This window comes from Babylonia areolata, chromosome 33 (assembly GCF_041734735.1).
Source record: "Babylonia areolata isolate BAREFJ2019XMU chromosome 33, ASM4173473v1, whole genome shotgun sequence".
Taxonomy (NCBI): Eukaryota; Metazoa; Mollusca; class Gastropoda; order Neogastropoda; family Buccinidae; genus Babylonia; species Babylonia areolata.
In genome coordinates, this window is record NC_134908.1 from 20,628,669 (window position 1) to 20,646,003 (window position 17,335).

At 43.0% G+C, this 17,335-nt stretch overlaps 2 protein-coding genes across 5 annotated transcripts in view; one reads left to right on the forward strand and one right to left on the reverse strand.

Annotated features, from left to right (window-relative positions):
* The window catches only part of LOC143277025 (serine incorporator 3-like), a 38,035-nt gene extending 31,947 nt beyond the window's left edge, over positions 1 to 6,088 (reverse strand). For both annotated transcript variants that reach the window (XM_076581749.1, XM_076581748.1), the window contains exons 1-3: positions 5,982 to 6,088; positions 3,101 to 3,265; positions 1,098 to 1,297 (exon numbers count right to left, since the gene is read on the reverse strand). In XM_076581749.1, coding sequence (XP_076437864.1) covers positions 1,098 to 1,297; positions 3,101 to 3,265; positions 5,982 to 6,002 — 386 coding nt within the window. In that variant the 5' untranslated portion in view covers positions 6,003 to 6,088. The remainder of the gene's footprint in view (positions 1 to 1,097; positions 1,298 to 3,100; positions 3,266 to 5,981) is intronic.
* A 284-nt stretch (positions 6,089 to 6,372) lies between these two features.
* LOC143277141 (uncharacterized) overlaps positions 6,373 to 17,335 on the forward strand; it is a 46,512-nt gene continuing 35,549 nt past the window's right edge. For 2 of the 3 annotated variants that reach the window (XM_076581883.1, XM_076581884.1), the window contains exons 1-2: positions 6,373 to 6,499; positions 12,085 to 12,169. Coding sequence is in view for 1 of the 3 variants with exons in the window: in XM_076581884.1 (XP_076437999.1) it covers positions 12,161 to 12,169 (9 nt within the window). In the remaining 2 variants the exon portion in view is untranslated. Of the gene's footprint in view, positions 6,500 to 12,084; positions 12,170 to 15,673; positions 15,730 to 17,335 lie in introns of all 3 variants that reach the window. The other variant, XM_076581882.1, reaches the window with a different exon arrangement.

A 17,335-nucleotide genomic window follows, 5' to 3' on the forward strand; every position in this document is an offset into this window, starting at 1 on the left:
TGGGGGTGGGGGGTGACTCTGTGAATGTGTGTGCGTGTGTGTGTGTGGGGGGGGTTAAGGGGGGGCGGGGGCGTGTGTGTATGTGTGTGTGGGGGTGGTGGTAAGGGGGGGGGGGGGCATGTATGTATGTGTGTGTGTGTGTGGGGGGGGGTGGTAAGGGGGGAGGGATGTGTATGTATGTGTGTGTGTGGGGGGATGGGGTGGGGGGGTGGTAAGGGGGGGGGGGCGTGTATGTATATGTGTGTGTGTGGGGGGGTGGTGGTGGTAAGGGGTGGGCGTGTATGTGTGTGTGTGTGTGTGTGTGGATATGTGTGAACGTGTGTGTGAGCATGTGTGTGTGTGTGTGTGTGAGCATGCGTGTGTGTGTGTGTATGTCCTTATATGTCCATGTGTATATCAATATGTGTGTATGTGTGCTGTGTACTTATCAATATATGTGTGAATGTGTATCAATGTATGTGTGCATGTGTTGTGTATATCAATATATGTGCGCTGTGTATCAAGTACAAATATATATATATACTCCAATAGTATATATACTCCAAAGTATATATATCCTCCAATACAAAAATGTACATGCTCCAAGCAAAAACTGAATTTGCATTCAAAAGTTTTTTTTCCACAAAACTTTTCCACAACTCTAACCGTACAAAACCTTGCCCGAAACCCTGGAAAAACTACAGTTCTCATAGTTATTTTCCAAGACTTTACCAAAGACCTCTCCACGACTCTTTTTTTTTTTTGCTGCCCCATCATCTGCACCGTTTCAGTGGCATTACTCCCACGCCAGGCCCAAGAGATAAAGACACTTGCAGTGTTGGTCAGGTAATTAGAGCAACACACCCAAAGACGCATCCTCGAAGTGGATGACGCTCGACTGTGTGGTCCCAGTCTCCCCATTTAAGCCCACAGCACACTCAACTCTGGGTAGGAGCCGGCCACGGGCCGAAAAACCCACCACGTCCTCCCAGCCGTCAGTCCGCGACGCTAACCACTTCGCCACGGCAGCTGGTTCTCTCCACGACTCTTACTCCCTGTATAAACAGAACCCTACCCGCCCCCCCCCCAACCCTCTCCCCACCTCCCAATCTCCTCACCCATTCTGGAACTTGGCGCGGGGGTCGCGCGAGGTCTTGACCTTGATCATGATGAGGGCAAAGAGGCAGAAGAAGGCGGCCATGGCGAAGCAGACCCGGTAGACGGCCAGGAAGCCCACCACGTCGTTGCACAGCGCCTTGCGCTTGTCGTCGTCGTCAAACGCTTTCATGCCCAGGAAGTCTTTGCACAGCCACGGAATCTGAGAGCCGGAGGAAAAGAAAGAAAGAAGAAAAAGAGGGAAGGGGGGGGGGGGGAGAGGGACAGGGGAGGGGGGGGGTGGGGGTGGAGGGATGCATGAATGAATTTAAATGAATTAATCTTTTATTTTCCTACGGTGGAGATATTTAGCACACTGGGCAACTTACATATCTGCCAATGTTTCAGAGACACACACTGACACAGACTTTCGAACCATGGATTTTTTTTTGTTTTTTGTTGTTGTTGTTGTTGCTGTTCCATCATCTGCACCGTTTCAGTTGCATTACTCCCACGCTGCTCATTTAGATTCCCCCATACATGGCCATACCCGGGTTCGTCCGTCGCAGTTCCAGCGTCGGCAGTCCGCAGGGAACCATTAATGTTAGGTCGCCAGAAGGCCACACACCAGAGGAGACCCTGCACTGCTGCTGAGTCACTGTGGTGGTGTTCAGTGGTGCTTGTTCTGTTTTAACGTACTTAGGACACCACCTACTAAGCCCCCTACTAACGACAATAATGGCTTAGTCGTTGAGCCAGACTGAGTGAGCGTCCCTCCCAGAGTGGAGACCGCCACCACGTCCCTCAAACAACAGCCCCCCCATGGATAAATATTACCACACTGTCCAACTTTACATATCTGCTGTTGTTTTAGAGACACACACACTTTCCAATGGTGGAAATATTAGCACACTGACCGACTTTACATATCTGCTGTTGTTTTAGAGACACACAGACTTTCCAATGGTGGAAATATTAGCACACTGGCCGACTTACAAATCTGCTGTTGTTTTTGAGACATATATATCTACATATATAATTAGAGCTATATTTAATACACGCAAAAGGATAATGCCGCATCAATCTGATGGACAGACACATCGTCCCTGGTATGTTCCAAAAAACAAGAGCAAAAGCAACAAACTACACAAGAGATTTTACATTTTACATCCACCTAGAGTGGATTGGAGTGAAGAAAATGAATGATAAAAATACAAGACACCATAGCAAGGAATGAAAAAGGGAGCCACACTGGGAGACAGGAACCAGGGAGATGGACAGAAGGGCATATGCTGGGGAAAGGAAGAATGTCTGCGGTGCGCTGTGGGGCGTCGAGGAAATGGGGGGGAAAGATTCAAGATTCAAGATACAAAAACTTTATTACTCAAGGATAAAGATTTTAGGCATCGCCCAGTCTTCCAATCTGTCCTTGTGACAACAATAGCAATAACAACATTAACGATAACGACAAAAAAACCAGCAAAACAAAAAATTTTTTGTTAACACTGCTACATCCACTGCTACTACAAAGAAGAATGATCACCACCATCATCATTAACATCGTAAAAAGTAATAAAACGAACGCATTCATACATTCATATCCATACACATGCACACACCTCTCTCCACCCAACACACACACACACACATACTTATGCACATACAGAGACATGACCGATAGAGACATATAGCGGACATAAAGAAAATAGAGAAGCACAACTTTAGAGAGAGAGAGAGAGAGGGGGGAAGGGAGAGGGATGGTGATGGAGAGTCGCCACAAAATCAGGATTATCCCCCCCTTCAGCAGACCAGACCACAAAAGACACAAGAGCTAATAAGCCTAAGGGGGTTTGGTCCTGTAACAAACATCACACCCAGAATTCTTAACCTGCACATTGATTCACCCAAACAAACAAACAAGTCAACCAGACACAGTCCGGACAGCAGTTAGTACCTGCCTCCCTGAGACTGAGAGAGGGGTCAACAGCTGGACAATGACCCAACTATCAACTGACACCACACATACCTTATCCAGCTCCTCCCCTATCCCCGGAGCCAACATGATGCAGGCGACGATGGTCCCCACCAGCAGCATGATGGAGTAGCCGATGCGCGACGCCGTCGAGTTCTTGCAGGAGGGGCATGCTGCACAGCAGCAGCTGCACGCTGCGCTTCCGAAGCAGCAGGCCAGCTGCAGGTCAGACACAGCACAAACCAGCGCTTCAGCGAAATGAATGCCAAGTTTTCAGTTTCAGTTTCAGTAGCTCAAGGAGGCATCACTGCGTTCGGACAAATCCATATATATGCTACACCACATCTGCCAAGCAGATGCCTGACCAGCAGCGTGAGCACAAGGGGGTGTGACTGCGTTCGGACAAATCCATATACGCTACACCACATCTGCCAGGCATCAATCAATTAATCTTTTCAGGTTGATTTTCTTTTCTTTTTTTTTTTAAACTTTAATCAAAGAGAACAGAATAAAGCAAAAACACAAGAGTGTAACTGTTAGCCTCTGGAGAGAGAGAGAGAGAGAGAGAGAGAGAGAGAGAGAGAGAGAGAGAGAGAGAGAGAGAGAGAGAGAGAGAAAGACTATTAATATATATTTCCAGGGACAAAAGATATGAATTGTTGTGCATTTTCCCTCATCCATAGTGTCAAAGAATATGTCCTGGATACAGTATTAATTTTAGTACAAGTTGTAACTTTACAAGCTATTTCATGATGCAATTTTGTCAGTGTCACAGACGAATGTCTGCAAATTCCTGAGCTGCTTCTTCTTTCGTATCTGCCCGTCTTTGTCAAGTTGAAGATTCTGGCATTTACAAAGGTTCCGGTTTGCTGTTGTGCTGTGCGGTTTGTCTGGATAGTCAGTGTCTAACTACAGGGACTGGACATGGGGGCTGGGGCCAATCACCCCTATTGAATTTGTATTTCTTTTTATCACAGCAGATTTCTCTGTGTGAAATTCGGGCTGCTCTCCCCAGGGAGAGCGCGTCGCTATAATACAGCGCCACCCATTTTTTTTTGTATTTTTTCCTGCGTGCAGTTTCATTTGTTTTCCCTATCGAAGTGGATTTTTCTATAGAATTTTGCCAGGAACAACCCTCTTGTTGCCGTGGGTTCTTTTACGTGCGCTAAGTGCATGCTAGCACACGGGACCTCGGTTTATCGTCTCATCCGAATGACTAGCGTCCAGACCACCACTCAAGGTCTAGTGGAGGGGGAGAAAATATCAGCGGCCGAGCCGTGATTCGAACTAGCGCGCTCAGATTTTCTCGCTTCCTAGGTGGACGCGTTACCTCTAGGCCATCACTAAAGGAAATTTAGATGCTAAAGTGGGACTTTACCAATGTTTTGTTTTGTTTTTAACGTGGGTACACTACTAACACCATGGGTACACAACTAATAATATTACTAAAGTCTACTAATGACTAACATGGGCTGAACAAACAAAGTTGTTTCGTTGTTGTTTTTGGTGGTTTTTTTTACTCAGTGGGCTGAACGAAGTTGTTTTGTTGTTGTTGTTGTTTTAAAGTCAGTTTATGCCCACAATAAAAGAAAGAAACTCACAGAATCACAGAAATGTTTGGCTATAGGCTAATAGCCTTTTGCTCTTATAATCAGTGTCCATTTATATGCTTTTGGATCACTTGTTGTGAACAGACCTTTGTTTAAATCAGGCATAGTGTATACTATAAAGATTTAACTCTGTGGAAAATACATGGTCCTTAAACTTTTTGTCAATGTGATTTTTGAAGGCGTTTACCGATGGTGCATTGATGGTGTCATAGGAAAGGTTATTCCACAGATTTATGATACAGTTAGTAAAAAACTTGTGGAACTGGTTAGTTAAGATATTAGTTTTGTTTATTTTGAAGCTGTGCCCTCGAGTTTTATCGTAGTTAGCCATTGTAAACAAGGAAGAGGTGGTGCAAGGATCATAAATATTGTGCATGATCTTGTATAGATCACCTCTTAACCTTCTAAACTCTAGGCTAGGCATCTTAAAAAGAGCCAGGCGCTCCTCATAACTAAGATCTCGAGTACTATTAGTATTACTAGTTATACACTTGGTAAATCTGCGTTGAACACCTTCAATCATATTTATGTGCTTTTAAGGTAAGGGCACCATACTGAGTTTCCATATTCAATAATGAGTCTAACCAGAGCTTTGAACAATGGAATCATAATTTCGGGAGATTTATTAGTTATAGTTCTCACAAGAAGACCAGAAATTTGATTTCCCTTTTTCACTATATTATTTATATGTGCCTCAAAGTTTAGTTCTGGATCCATCGTGACCCCTAAATCTTTTTCGGCAATTGTACTATCCATTGTTCGAGTTACCCCCTTTTCCTGTATCGTGTACTGATACTGTGGATTATTCTTTCCAAAGTGCAGAACTTTGCATTTCTCGCTGTTAAATTGCAGTAGCCAAGTATTTGTCCATTTAACTAGATTATGTATACACATTTGTAAGTGATCTCTATCTTCTATATTTCGGATGGCAGAGTAAATCTTGGTGTCGTCTGCAAAGATTTTTACTTTACAATCTACCTCACCAGGCATATCATTTATAAAGTATATGAACAAGGTTGGGCCAAGAACACTACCTTGTGGTACACCACTAGTTACCTTAACTTTCGATGATTTACTACTATTTACACTTACAAACTGTGATCTTCCATTTACAAACTGATCTGTAATATATAATACAAATATATCTGCTCAAAATTAATGCATTTAAAAACTTATTTAAGTTAATGATTAATTTTGGTCAGTGTCACATGACTGGGTCGTTGAATCTTTTGTTGTGGTGGTTGTGGTTATTCAATGTTTTGGATGCATAAAACCTCTTTTAGCCGTGTAAAATAAAAATTGATTAGGGTTTAAGGATTACTTACGGAACCAAGGATGCAACCCATCTGTCCCACTTCTTACTGGAACGACTAGAATGTCGTTAAAATAATAAACTCTGTACCGCTGTTGGTAGAATTTACAGGAATATGGCGTACAATGCGTCAAATAATGTTTACGTCAAAGTGACGGCGCCTTAGTATCAGGGGTACTTTAAGGGATATAAAAATTATCATATGATTGTTTGCGCCTGAAAGAATGGTCGTCTCTGTATATTTTTAAATACTTATATCATGGGGTCCTTTCAAAGAAAAAAGTATTTTTGGTTTTGTTTTTTAGCTGCAAGATATGCTAGAATATAAATCGTGTTTTTCTTCGGGCCCCAAAATAGATTTGAGAGTTGTCATTCCTGAATAAAGCAATCTTCGGATTCTTCATGGTAAATTTCCGGTACGAGAAAAGAACGGACTGAAAGCAGACGACTCACACGGTTCGCTGGCAAAGGTTGAGCAAGTTCTCCCGTTGTAACTCCGGACTCTTAACCACTTGAAAAGCTGTCATCACAGTGAGTGTTTATAACATTCTTCTTCTTATTCTTATACATGCCAACTTTTCACGAAGGTTGTTGAAATGCACAAAGTTTAATCTAAGTGTGGGCCAAATGCTGTAAGAGAGTCTGCTTCGAGTTCGAGTATCGAGTTTCAGTTCGTTTTGTGCCGTTTCGACCATTCGTTCTTTGATGTACATACTTTTAATGCAAGTAGTGGTGCTGGAAGATCATGATTATCATTACTGGAATGGAAGGCAGTTTCTGCTATGTCAAAATGTCGTAAGTCTAGTCAGTTACGATAATAAGTCTCACAGAATATTCGATTTTTCGAGTTCAGTTAGTTAAGAACTTTTTGTCAAGCTGATTATCAATCAAACTGTCAGATTCAGAGCGTTAAACGAATCACTTTATCAGTAACTTGAAATATTTTACTTGAGTGTTTAATAACTTGGTAAACCCGCTGAGTAGTAGTGTAGCAGGCTATACCTACATTTAATTTAATTACTAGACGGGCGCAATAGCCGAGTAGTTAAAGCGTTGGACTTTCAATCTGAGGGTCCCGGGTTCGAATCACGGTAACGGCGCCTGGTGGGTAAAGGGTGGAGATTTTTCCGATCTCCCAGGTCAACATATGTGCAGACCTGCTAGTGCCTGAACCCCCTTCGTGTGTATAAGCACGCAGAAGATCAAATACGCACGTTAAAGATCCTGTAACCCATGTCAGTGATCTGTGGGTTATGGAGACACGAAAATACCCAGCATGCATGAACCACGACAGAGTCATCGGCAAGTCGATGTTGGTCGTGTAACGGAAAGAAGAAGAATGACTTATGATAGGAGTCTGTATCAGTGCATGGGTAGGGTTCTAGATTCAATCAACAGGTAACAGTTAAAGTCAAAAAGTGTATTATCAGTGTGGCAGTCCACTTGCAGGTTTAGTCAAAATAGGCAGGGTCTGTATCTTGGATAAGGTTCCACTTCCAGCTTTAGTCTGTATGGATAGAATTAAAATTTAAAGATTTATTTCTCAAGGGGTATGGTTATACATATAACTATAAGTTTATTGCAAGTGTGTTCAGAAAGACAAGGAGGTTGTTTATCACAGTGTCAGTATCAGTAGCTCAAGGAGGTGTCACTGCATTCGCACAAATCCATATACGCTACACCACATCTGCCAAGCAGATGCCTGACCAGCAGCGTAACCCAACGCGCTTAGTCAGGCCTTGGGGGGGGGAAAAAAACAACTGCTGTGAAAGATGATCATACATGTATACCTTTGATGTACATTAAGCATACCACACCAAAATATCAGGACAGAGATGTCTCCCATTTACAAACTCCCTTTATCTGTCTGGTTTTAATTCATGATGACTGTGGCTGTACTTTTTTGGGGGGTGTGAACATGTTCAGCCAAAATATATAGCAATTTACTAAACGTACAATGAATCATAAATCAATCAAATTAATCACTTGTCAAGAGACAGCCTGACAAGGTGGTCATAGACTGAAGATTCGGGCAGACTGGCATTGATCATTATGAATGAAGATGGTGATGAGGATTTAATAGATCACATTAACCCTTTGAGCCCTGACCACCGCTTTACCGGTGGTGGGGAGGGGTGGCATAATGCCTGGTCACCAGTTGAGCGGTGCGTAAACACTTGTGTCATGTTTTGCTATTGGTTGACTCATATTGAAGAGCCAATCAGAAAAAACTGTAATATTCTGACGTCAGTGAACGTAGTACCAACATTGCTGCGCCTTTTCACTGTGTTTTGTGCATGTGCTTTGGATAAAAAAGATCGATTTCTACCATGAAGCATGCAGAGTCTCAACCTGACATGCCTCCTTTGATCAACTGATTCTGCATGCTCAGATTCATTTTCAACATCACTATCTGTAGCAAAATCATCCAATTCGAATTCCGCCTCACTATCAGAGTAATCATTGTCATACTCTACTTCCGATAAATCATCAAGCATATCAATTACTTGCTGCGTTGTGTACAGTTGTTTTCTCGCACGTTTTGTCCCTGATTTCTGCCCTGACAGGCCAGGCCAGGTTGAGACTCTGCACGCTTCAAGTGTTTACGCACCGCTCAACCCGTGGCTGGGCATTATGTCATTTTTCTCTGCCACCGCTAAAGCGGTGATCAGGGCTCAAAGGGTTTAATACCAATTATTTGCAAATTTTGGCTCAGGAGCTCAGGCAGAAGGGTTAAAATTGCTCAGGAACTCAGGGCTCAAAGGGTTAAACAAACATTGAAACAAGCAAACTACAGAGAAACAAGCAACACACATGTTAAAGTAACCAAAGTAAACTAACAAAGTGGTGCTGCCAAAAAGCAAATCTTTGCACCAAAGTGTAGGTCTACAGAAAAGTGTGTGTATTCGTGCATAATTTGTATTTGTATTCATGAAAGTAAGTGTATTTTAGATATTGCAGCAACTTTTTTTTTTAGTGCAGGAACTTCTTTGCTGATTGATTTTGATACATACTGTCGGTACCACAATAGTTATTGATAAAATATATGTATCATCCTGTTACTGACACTGATTGTATTGAACATTCTACGGTCATACTTCTGATGCTGTGACTTGTACTGCTTTATTTACTGCACTTTACAACTACTGCATTCAGCCTTCTGCTTGGAGTTGGGGTTTGAATCTAGAGTGTGTGTGTGTGTGTGTGTGTGTTTTAGAGCAGAATTATCTATCTTCTTTTTTACTTACATTGTCAACTTATTTCTTTGTTATTACCATATAATATTAGAGCTAGCAAACATTGCAGCAGAGGCAGTGCGTGAACATGTATAGGTGTCACTGTGTGTTTGCACTCAGTAGTTTTTTTGTTTTGTTTTTTGTTTTTGTTTTTTTGTTTTTTTGCAAACCACATCTGAACAGATTTTGAATCTTCACAGACTGAAGTTGTTATCATTTTGAAAATCAGTCTTCTTCTTCTTCTTCTTCTGCGTTCATGGGCTGCAACTCCCACGTTCACTCGTATATATGCGAGTGGGCTTTTACGTGTATGACCGTTTTTACCCCGCCATGTAGGCAGCCATACTCCACTTTCAGGGGTATGTTCTTGTTTCCATAACCCACCGAACGCTGACATGGATTACAGGATCTTTAACGTGTGTACTTGATCTTCTGATTGCGTTTACACACGAAGGGGGTTCAGGCACTGGCAGGTCTGCACATATGTTGACCTGGGAGATGGGAAAAATCTCCACCCTTTACCCACCAGGCGCCGTCACCGTGATTCGAACCCGGGACCTTCAGATTGAAAGTCCAACGCTTTAACCATTCGGCTATTGCGCCCGTCTGAAAATCAATCAACAACAGTGATTCATGATTTTGACACTGATCCTGGCTTGAGGCAAAGGTAGTGATTTTAGCATGGGCTGTTGGTCCCGTTGACAGCGTCTTTTTTCTGGAGGACTGCACATGTTAAGATTCCCTCGCATCTTTTAAATCTCGTCTCAAAACTCACCTTTTCCCTCAGCAGTAAGTTCAGTTGTGGCAGGTCCACTTCCTTTGCGTTAGCTGTGCTTGACTATGTGTGCTATACATATGTATGTGTACATAACCAGATGCATGTATATGAATGTGTATTGTGTGTGTGTGCGTTTATGTAAGTTTGTGCCTGCCTATGTGTGCGTATGTGTTAGGGTAGCTGTTAGATACACATGTATGTTAAAATGTATGTATGCAGTGTGTGTGTGTGTGTGTGTGTGTGTGTGTGTGTAGTCACATTTTGGTGTGTGTATGTAACATAGATGTAATGTTTTATCAATTTATGTTAACAAAGCGTTTTTGTAAAGCACCTAGAGCAGATTTCTGGATAGTGTGCTATATAAGTATCCATTATTATTATTATTATTAAGTTGTAACTCACTAAAAGTCACTTCCATGAAACCATGTCTCTTGATCATCCTCATTTTGACGGGTGCAATAGCCAGGTGATTAATGCGTTGGACTTTCAGTCTGAGAGTCCCGGGTTCGAATCACGGTGACGGCGCCTGGTGGGTAAAGGGTGGAGATTTTTCCGATCTCCCAGGTCAACATATGTGCAGACCTGCTAGTGCCTGAACCCCCTTCGTGTGTATATGCAAGCAGAAGATCAAATACGCACGTTAAAGATCTTGTAATCCATGTCAGCGTTCGGTGGGTTATGGAAACAAGAACATTCCCAGCATGCACACCCCCAAAAGCGGAGTATGGCTGCCTATATGGCGGGGTAAAAACGGTCATACACGTAAAAGCCCACTCGTGTGCATACGAGTGAAGGTGGGAGTTGCAGCCCACGAACACACAAGAAGAAGAAGAAGATCATCTTCATTAGTTATGTGTCGGGAATCAGTCAAAAGCTATTGAGACATCCAGACTGACATCTTATTATTATGTATTGTTATTCAGGTCAAAGTCTCGGCAGGTATAAAAAGTCTGTTGATGTGTGATAGCCATTTCAGCGCTATTTTGGGACTGGTTTCTGTGGAGGTTTGCCCTGACCATGTCATGTGGAGGTCATGAGGGAGGGGGTGGGGACGGTAACATGGACACTGATTAATTAACTCACTCCAGACGATCAAACGCTATAGCGTTCCTGACGTATGGTAGCAGTTTTAACAATTAAAAATTTTTTCCACGTTTATGAGATTCCGTAACAACACACTCCACAGTGAGTTCAGGACCCCACACAACAAGCTAATCTGCATACATATCGAAAACGGCGTCGCAGGCGATACAAGAGGAAATTTTTGGAGCACAAGAGGAAATTTTTGGAGCAAACTAGATCACGATAGCGGCTTTTACCGCTGCTGAAGTGATTGAAATGCTTCAAACTGAAGTATTTAGACATCAACGAGGACGATGAAGACGTTGAATAAAGTACCTGCAGTGAAGAAAGCTACCAGCAAGAAGTTACTGATAGTGACTCAGTTTCTGAGAGCAGTGAAGAGGGAGGTGTTGTGGGCGTTCACACGAGGTGAGGAGAGGGGTCAGTGGGTCAAGTACAGTGAGTTTCATTCAGTTACTTTTATGTTTTGTATTTTTTGTGATTGGGTCCTTTGTAGGGAAAAGCAAGGGAGACAAGAGAGGCAAGGCCTTCAAGACTCACTTGTGATAAATTATGTCCCCTAGCATTAATTACAGAGTGATTTCCCTTTTTTACTATCTGCACCGAAACCTTTGCAAAATAAATAAAAATTCCATGCTTAGCAAAAGAAGTTCCTGTTTGAACAAAAAATGATAATAATGACTCCTCTTGTTGTTGTGCCAGAATAAGAGGTCAAAGTGCCAAGTTTAGAGAATACAAAAAATATAGATATAACAGTAAATGCAGTTTGCATATAATTAGGCTTCTTTTTTTATTTTTTTGTGCCCATCCCAGAGGTGCAATATTGTTTTAAACAAGATGACTTGAAAGAACTGAATTTTTCCTATTTTATGCCAAATTTGGTGTCAACTGATGAAGTATTTGCAGAGAAAATGTCAATGTTAAAGTTTACCACGGACACACAGACACACAGACACACGACACACACACACACACACAGAAAGTGCCATACATAGCTCTGTTCTGCCGCTACCTTTCAGCACACACACACACACTATGATGATGGCCCTGGGCGGCGGTGGTGGATGACTGGGGCCCACTGGACGATACGCTTACATGGCCAAGGTAAGAGAGGGAGCCTCGCCTTCATCCTGTGTGTTAATTAACCCCTTGACTGCTGCTGGACTGGTGGTTAAAAAAACGGATGTCAGTCTGGCGGGGTTGGCTACAGATTGTGCGCCTGACAGCGGTGCAGCTGATTTTGTGGAGCTTCTTCTTCTTCTGCGTTCGTGGGCTGCAAACCCCACGTTCGCTCGTATGCGTACGAGTGGGCTTTTACGTGCATGACCGTTTTTGCCCCGCCATGTAGGCAGCCATACTCCATTTTTGGGGGTGTGCATGCTGGGTATGTTCTTGTTTCCATAACCCACCGAACGCTGACATGGATTACAGGATCTTTAACGTGCAAATTTGATCTTCTGCTTGCATATACACATGAAGGGGGTTCAGGCACTAAGCAGGTCTGTACATATGTTGACCTGGGAGATCGTAAAAATCTCCACCCTTTACCCACCAGGCGCCATCACCGTGATTCGAACCTGGGACCCTCAGATTGACAGTCCAACGCTTTAACCACTCGGTTATTGCACCAGTCGATTTTGTGGAGCAAAAAGTAATGCAATCTCTGAGAGGAGGAAGTCTGAATACAGAATGGTGACTGATGTCTTGACCTGTGACTAGTGTTAGCTCTGTCTTGTCTCAGTGAGGTGACAGCCCTTCACTGACATCCTGACCTGTAAGCTGTGTCTTGTCTCAGTGAGGTGACAGCCCTTCACTGACATCCTGACCTGTAAGCTCTGTCTTGTCTCAATGAGGTGACAGCCCTTCACTACATCCTGACCCGTAAGCTCAGTCTTGTCTCAGCGAGGTGACAGCCCTTCACTGACATCCTGACCTGTAAGCTGTGTCTTGTCTCAGTGAGGTGACAGCCCTTCACTGACATCCTGACCTGTAAGCTCTGTCTTGTCTCAGTGAGGTGACAGCCCTTCACTGACATCCTGACCTGTAAGCTGTGTCTTGTCCTAGTGAGGTGACAGCCCTTCACTGACATCCTGACCTGTAAGCTGTGTCTTGTCCTAGTGAGGTGACAGCCCTTCACTGACATCCTGACCTGTAAGCTGTGTCTTGTCTCAATGAGGCGACAGCCCTTCACTGACATCCTGACCTGTAAGCTCTGTCTTGTCTCAGTGAGGTGACAGCCTTTCACTGACATCCTGACCTGTAAGCTGTGTCTGATCTCAGTGAGGTGACAGCCCTTCACTGACATCCTGACCTGTAAGCTGTGTCTTATCTCAGTGAGGTGACAGCCCTTCACTGACATCCTGACCTGTAAGCTGTGTCTTGTCCTAGTGAGGTGACAGCCCTTCACTGACATCCTGACCTGTAAGCTGTGTCTGATCTCAGTGAGGTGACAGCCCTTCACTGACATCCTGACCTGTAAGCTGTGTCTTGTCTCAGTGAGGTGACAGCCCTTCACTGACATCCTGACCTGTAAGCTCTGTCTTGTCTCAGTGAGGTGACAGCCCTTCACTGACATCCTGACCTGTAAGCTCTGTCTTGTCTCAGTGAGGTGACAGCCCTTCACTGACATCCTGACCTGTAAGCTGTGTCTTGTCCTAGTGAGGTGACAGCCCTTCACTGACATCCTGACCTGTAAGCTCTGTCTTGTCTCAGTGAGGTGACAGCCCTTCACTGACATCCTGACCTGTAAGCTGTGTCTTATCTCAGTGAGGTGACAGCCCTTCACTGACATCCTGACCTGTAAGCTGTGTCTGATCTCAGTGAGGTGACAGCATTTCCATTCATTGATGAGCGTACTTGTCGGAAGCAGTCAAGTGGTTAATTATTAATGTTGTTTCTTTCTTTTTTTTTCTTTCCATTAATCACTCATGTTGTTAATTCAGTTATCAGTCATCATCAAAACCATTGTTATTGTTAGTATTGTTGTTATCAGCATCCTTGTTTTTATTGTTGAATTTTGTTGTTATTAAAAACAGTTGTGTGGGTGTCAATACTATTGTGTTTTATTTGTTTGTTTTTTCATTGTTGTTTCCAACAAATTTATTTTTCCACGTTTTGTTTACATTTGTGGTTTCAGTCTTTATTTTTGTATGGGTTTTTTTTTTCTTTCTCTTTTATGTTCTTTTGTTTTATATACTGTAGGTCTTTGTTGTTGTCTGTTGTAAAGTTTTTGTTGAATTTCAGGACATGTTCTTTTGCTCTTTTTGTCTGTCTATCCTGTGTTGTTGGTTGTTTTTTTTTGGGGTTTTTTTTTAGTTGTTTTTTTAAGATTACTTTTACTGCTTCTGAAATGGCAGAACTGTATATTGGCTGATATATGGCATGCAATAAACTACATAGATCAAAATGGAGGAGTTAGCAAACAAGAAAGTATTGAGGTGATCCTGACTTAACAAGAACCCTTGGCAACAAAAGGGTTGTTCCTGGCAAAATTCTGTAGAAAAATCCACTTCGATAGGAAAAACAAATAAAACTGCACGCAGGAAAAAATACCAAAAAAATGGGTGGCGCTGTAGTGTAGCGACGCGCTCTCCCTCCCTGGGGAGAGCAGCCCGAATTTCACACAGAGAAATCTGTTGTGATAAAAAAAAACCCAAATACAAATACAAATACGCTGGCTATATTTTACACAGGATTACACAGTGAGGGACAAGCTAAGTGTGTGTGTGAATTGGTTTTGTTAACAGAAATTTCTTTCTTTTTTTTTCTGTCTCCATGTGTATCTGGCCTTCACACTTTGCTGCCTTTTGTTGCCGTGGGGTTCTTTTGTGTGTGTGTGTGTGTGTGTGTGTGTGTGTGTGTGCAAAGTGCGTGCTGCACATTGAACCTTGAGTTATCTTCTCATCTGAACGACTAGCACAGAGACACTACCACTCAAGATCTAGTAGAGGAAGGAGGGTGGGGGGGGGGATTGGGGGGGGGGGGGGGTTCCATTAAAAATCCAGGTGGGTAAACGGGACTCTTCTTCTTCTTCTTCTTAGGCCCAACACTCGGCTTATAATATCACAGATTTGACGTAAGTTTACATTTGGGCCAACAGCAAAGTGAGATATGTATAATCAATGGTTTCTCCAGTCAATGGGAAGCCATTTACAGCTTAGTCTTTTTGTGAAGGACTGTGACTCTCTCAAACGAGGAGGCAAAATTGCACTGGCTCTTAGTGTTGCAGCCTTGTGGGCTAGTTGGCCTTTGGGAACCATCCCAACGCCTTCTGTCCTAAAACCCTCATGGCCGAGAGAGTGGGGATGTAACTTGGGCAAGACAGCTCTCACTTTGCTTTTGGCCCAAATGTAAACTTATGTCAATCTGTGATATCGGGAGTGATAGTCCATCGCAAAACACTAAGCTGTAAATGAATAGAAACCACTGATCATACCGCTCTCACTTAGCTGTAATTACGCTCTCTCGGGTCTGTAAGCTTATGTCAAACCTCTGACACAAGCTGAGCGTTGGGAGCCTGTGGTGGTGAAAACGATAACAACAAACCCTGCAATGACGGGGGACGTTGATGGCGAATCAAACCAGACATCGTTGTGTGAATCCATGTAGTACACGGAAGTGACAGCATCGTGACCCTCTGGCCTTCGGAAGAGGACGGGAGAGAAGTGAGTGACAGTGGGGGCAGGAAATCCTGTAGTGCTGTGTGGCAGGGACAGTGATTCCTGTGCGTAAGTGCTTGCGTAGCCGTAGCCGTAGTAGTAGTGGTAGTGGCTGGTGGTGGTGAAGTGGTAGCTGGGATGGGTCCGGGGGGAGATGGAGCGATGATTATACATTATATAGGGGGTGATTGTATCTCTGTCTGAGTGAGTGATGTGGTGTTTGTGTTCTGTGTTAGCAGTGTTGGTGAGTTTTGTGTGTGTGTGTACTCGTGTGTAACTCTGTGTGTGTGTGTGTGTGTGTTTGTGTGTGTGAATGAGTGTGTGTGTTAACGTATTTGTCTTGTCCGTATGTTTTGTGTCCATTTCAACGTGTTTTCGATGAATAATTCAAGTTAGCGAAGAGAGGAAAATTTGGGAGACTTGGTTACATCTGCAAATTAGTGTATAGGATGCTGATTCAGTTTCAGTCTTTCAGACATTTAAGTACATTATGTATTGTGGATGTGTGTCTGGAAGTGTGTGTGTGTGAGAGAGAGAGAGAGAGAGAGAGAGAGCATGTACATAATGTATATATGTACCAGTGTATTTTATGTGCTTTCTTGACAATAATTATGTTGTGGCATTTTCTGCAGCAGTGTCTTCTTCCTGCATCAGTGTATTGTAGATATCTAGATGCTTTTTACTGATTTATTTTATTAACTTTGATTCATACATTTTGCTTGTACATTTTACTTGTATCCTTTTAATACCTATGTATCCCCTCTGCAATTTTTTTTTTTTTTTTTTTTTTTTTTTGTGCTGGCCCATCATCTGCACCATTTCAGTGGCATTACTCTCACACTGCTCAATTTAAATTCCCCCCATAATACACGGCCACACCCGGGTTCGTCCGTCGCAGCCGGGTTCATCCTGTGCATTGTTTGAGTGTTGTTATCCTCTCATTTTGAAAGGGTTAGATCTTCTTCTTCTTCTTCTTCTTCTTCTGCGTTCGTGGGCTGCAACTCCCACGTTCACTCGCATATACGCGAGTGGGCTTTTACGTGTATGACCGTTTTTACCCCGCCATGTAGGCAGCCATACTCCGCTTTCGGGGGTGTGCATGCTGGATATGTTCTTGTTTCCATAACCCACCAAACACCGACATGGATTACGGGATCTTTAACGTGCGTATTTGATCTTCTGCTTGCGTATACACATGAAGGGGGTTCAGGCACTAAGCAGGTCTGCACATATGTTGACCTGGGAGATCGTAAAAATCTCCACCCTTTACCCACTAGGCGCCGTCACCGTGATTCGAACCCGGGACCCTCAGAGTGACAGTCCAGCGCTTTAACCACTCGGCTATTGCACCCGTCGGTTAGATCTATTTTGGTATTTGTTTTAACTTTAATTTAAATCATGTATTTCACTTTTTCTGATATGTGAAATACATCGTTGTCTGTATTATTTAAATCGTTTCATGTGGGGTGGATTGGTTACTTTATTTACTTATTTATTTTGATGCATGTACTCTGCTGCTTGTCTGTTACGTATAGTGCGCTATTTTTGTACTGCGAACACAATTATTTCTAAAAAGGTTAGATTTATTATTTTATTTACTTATTTGCCTTTA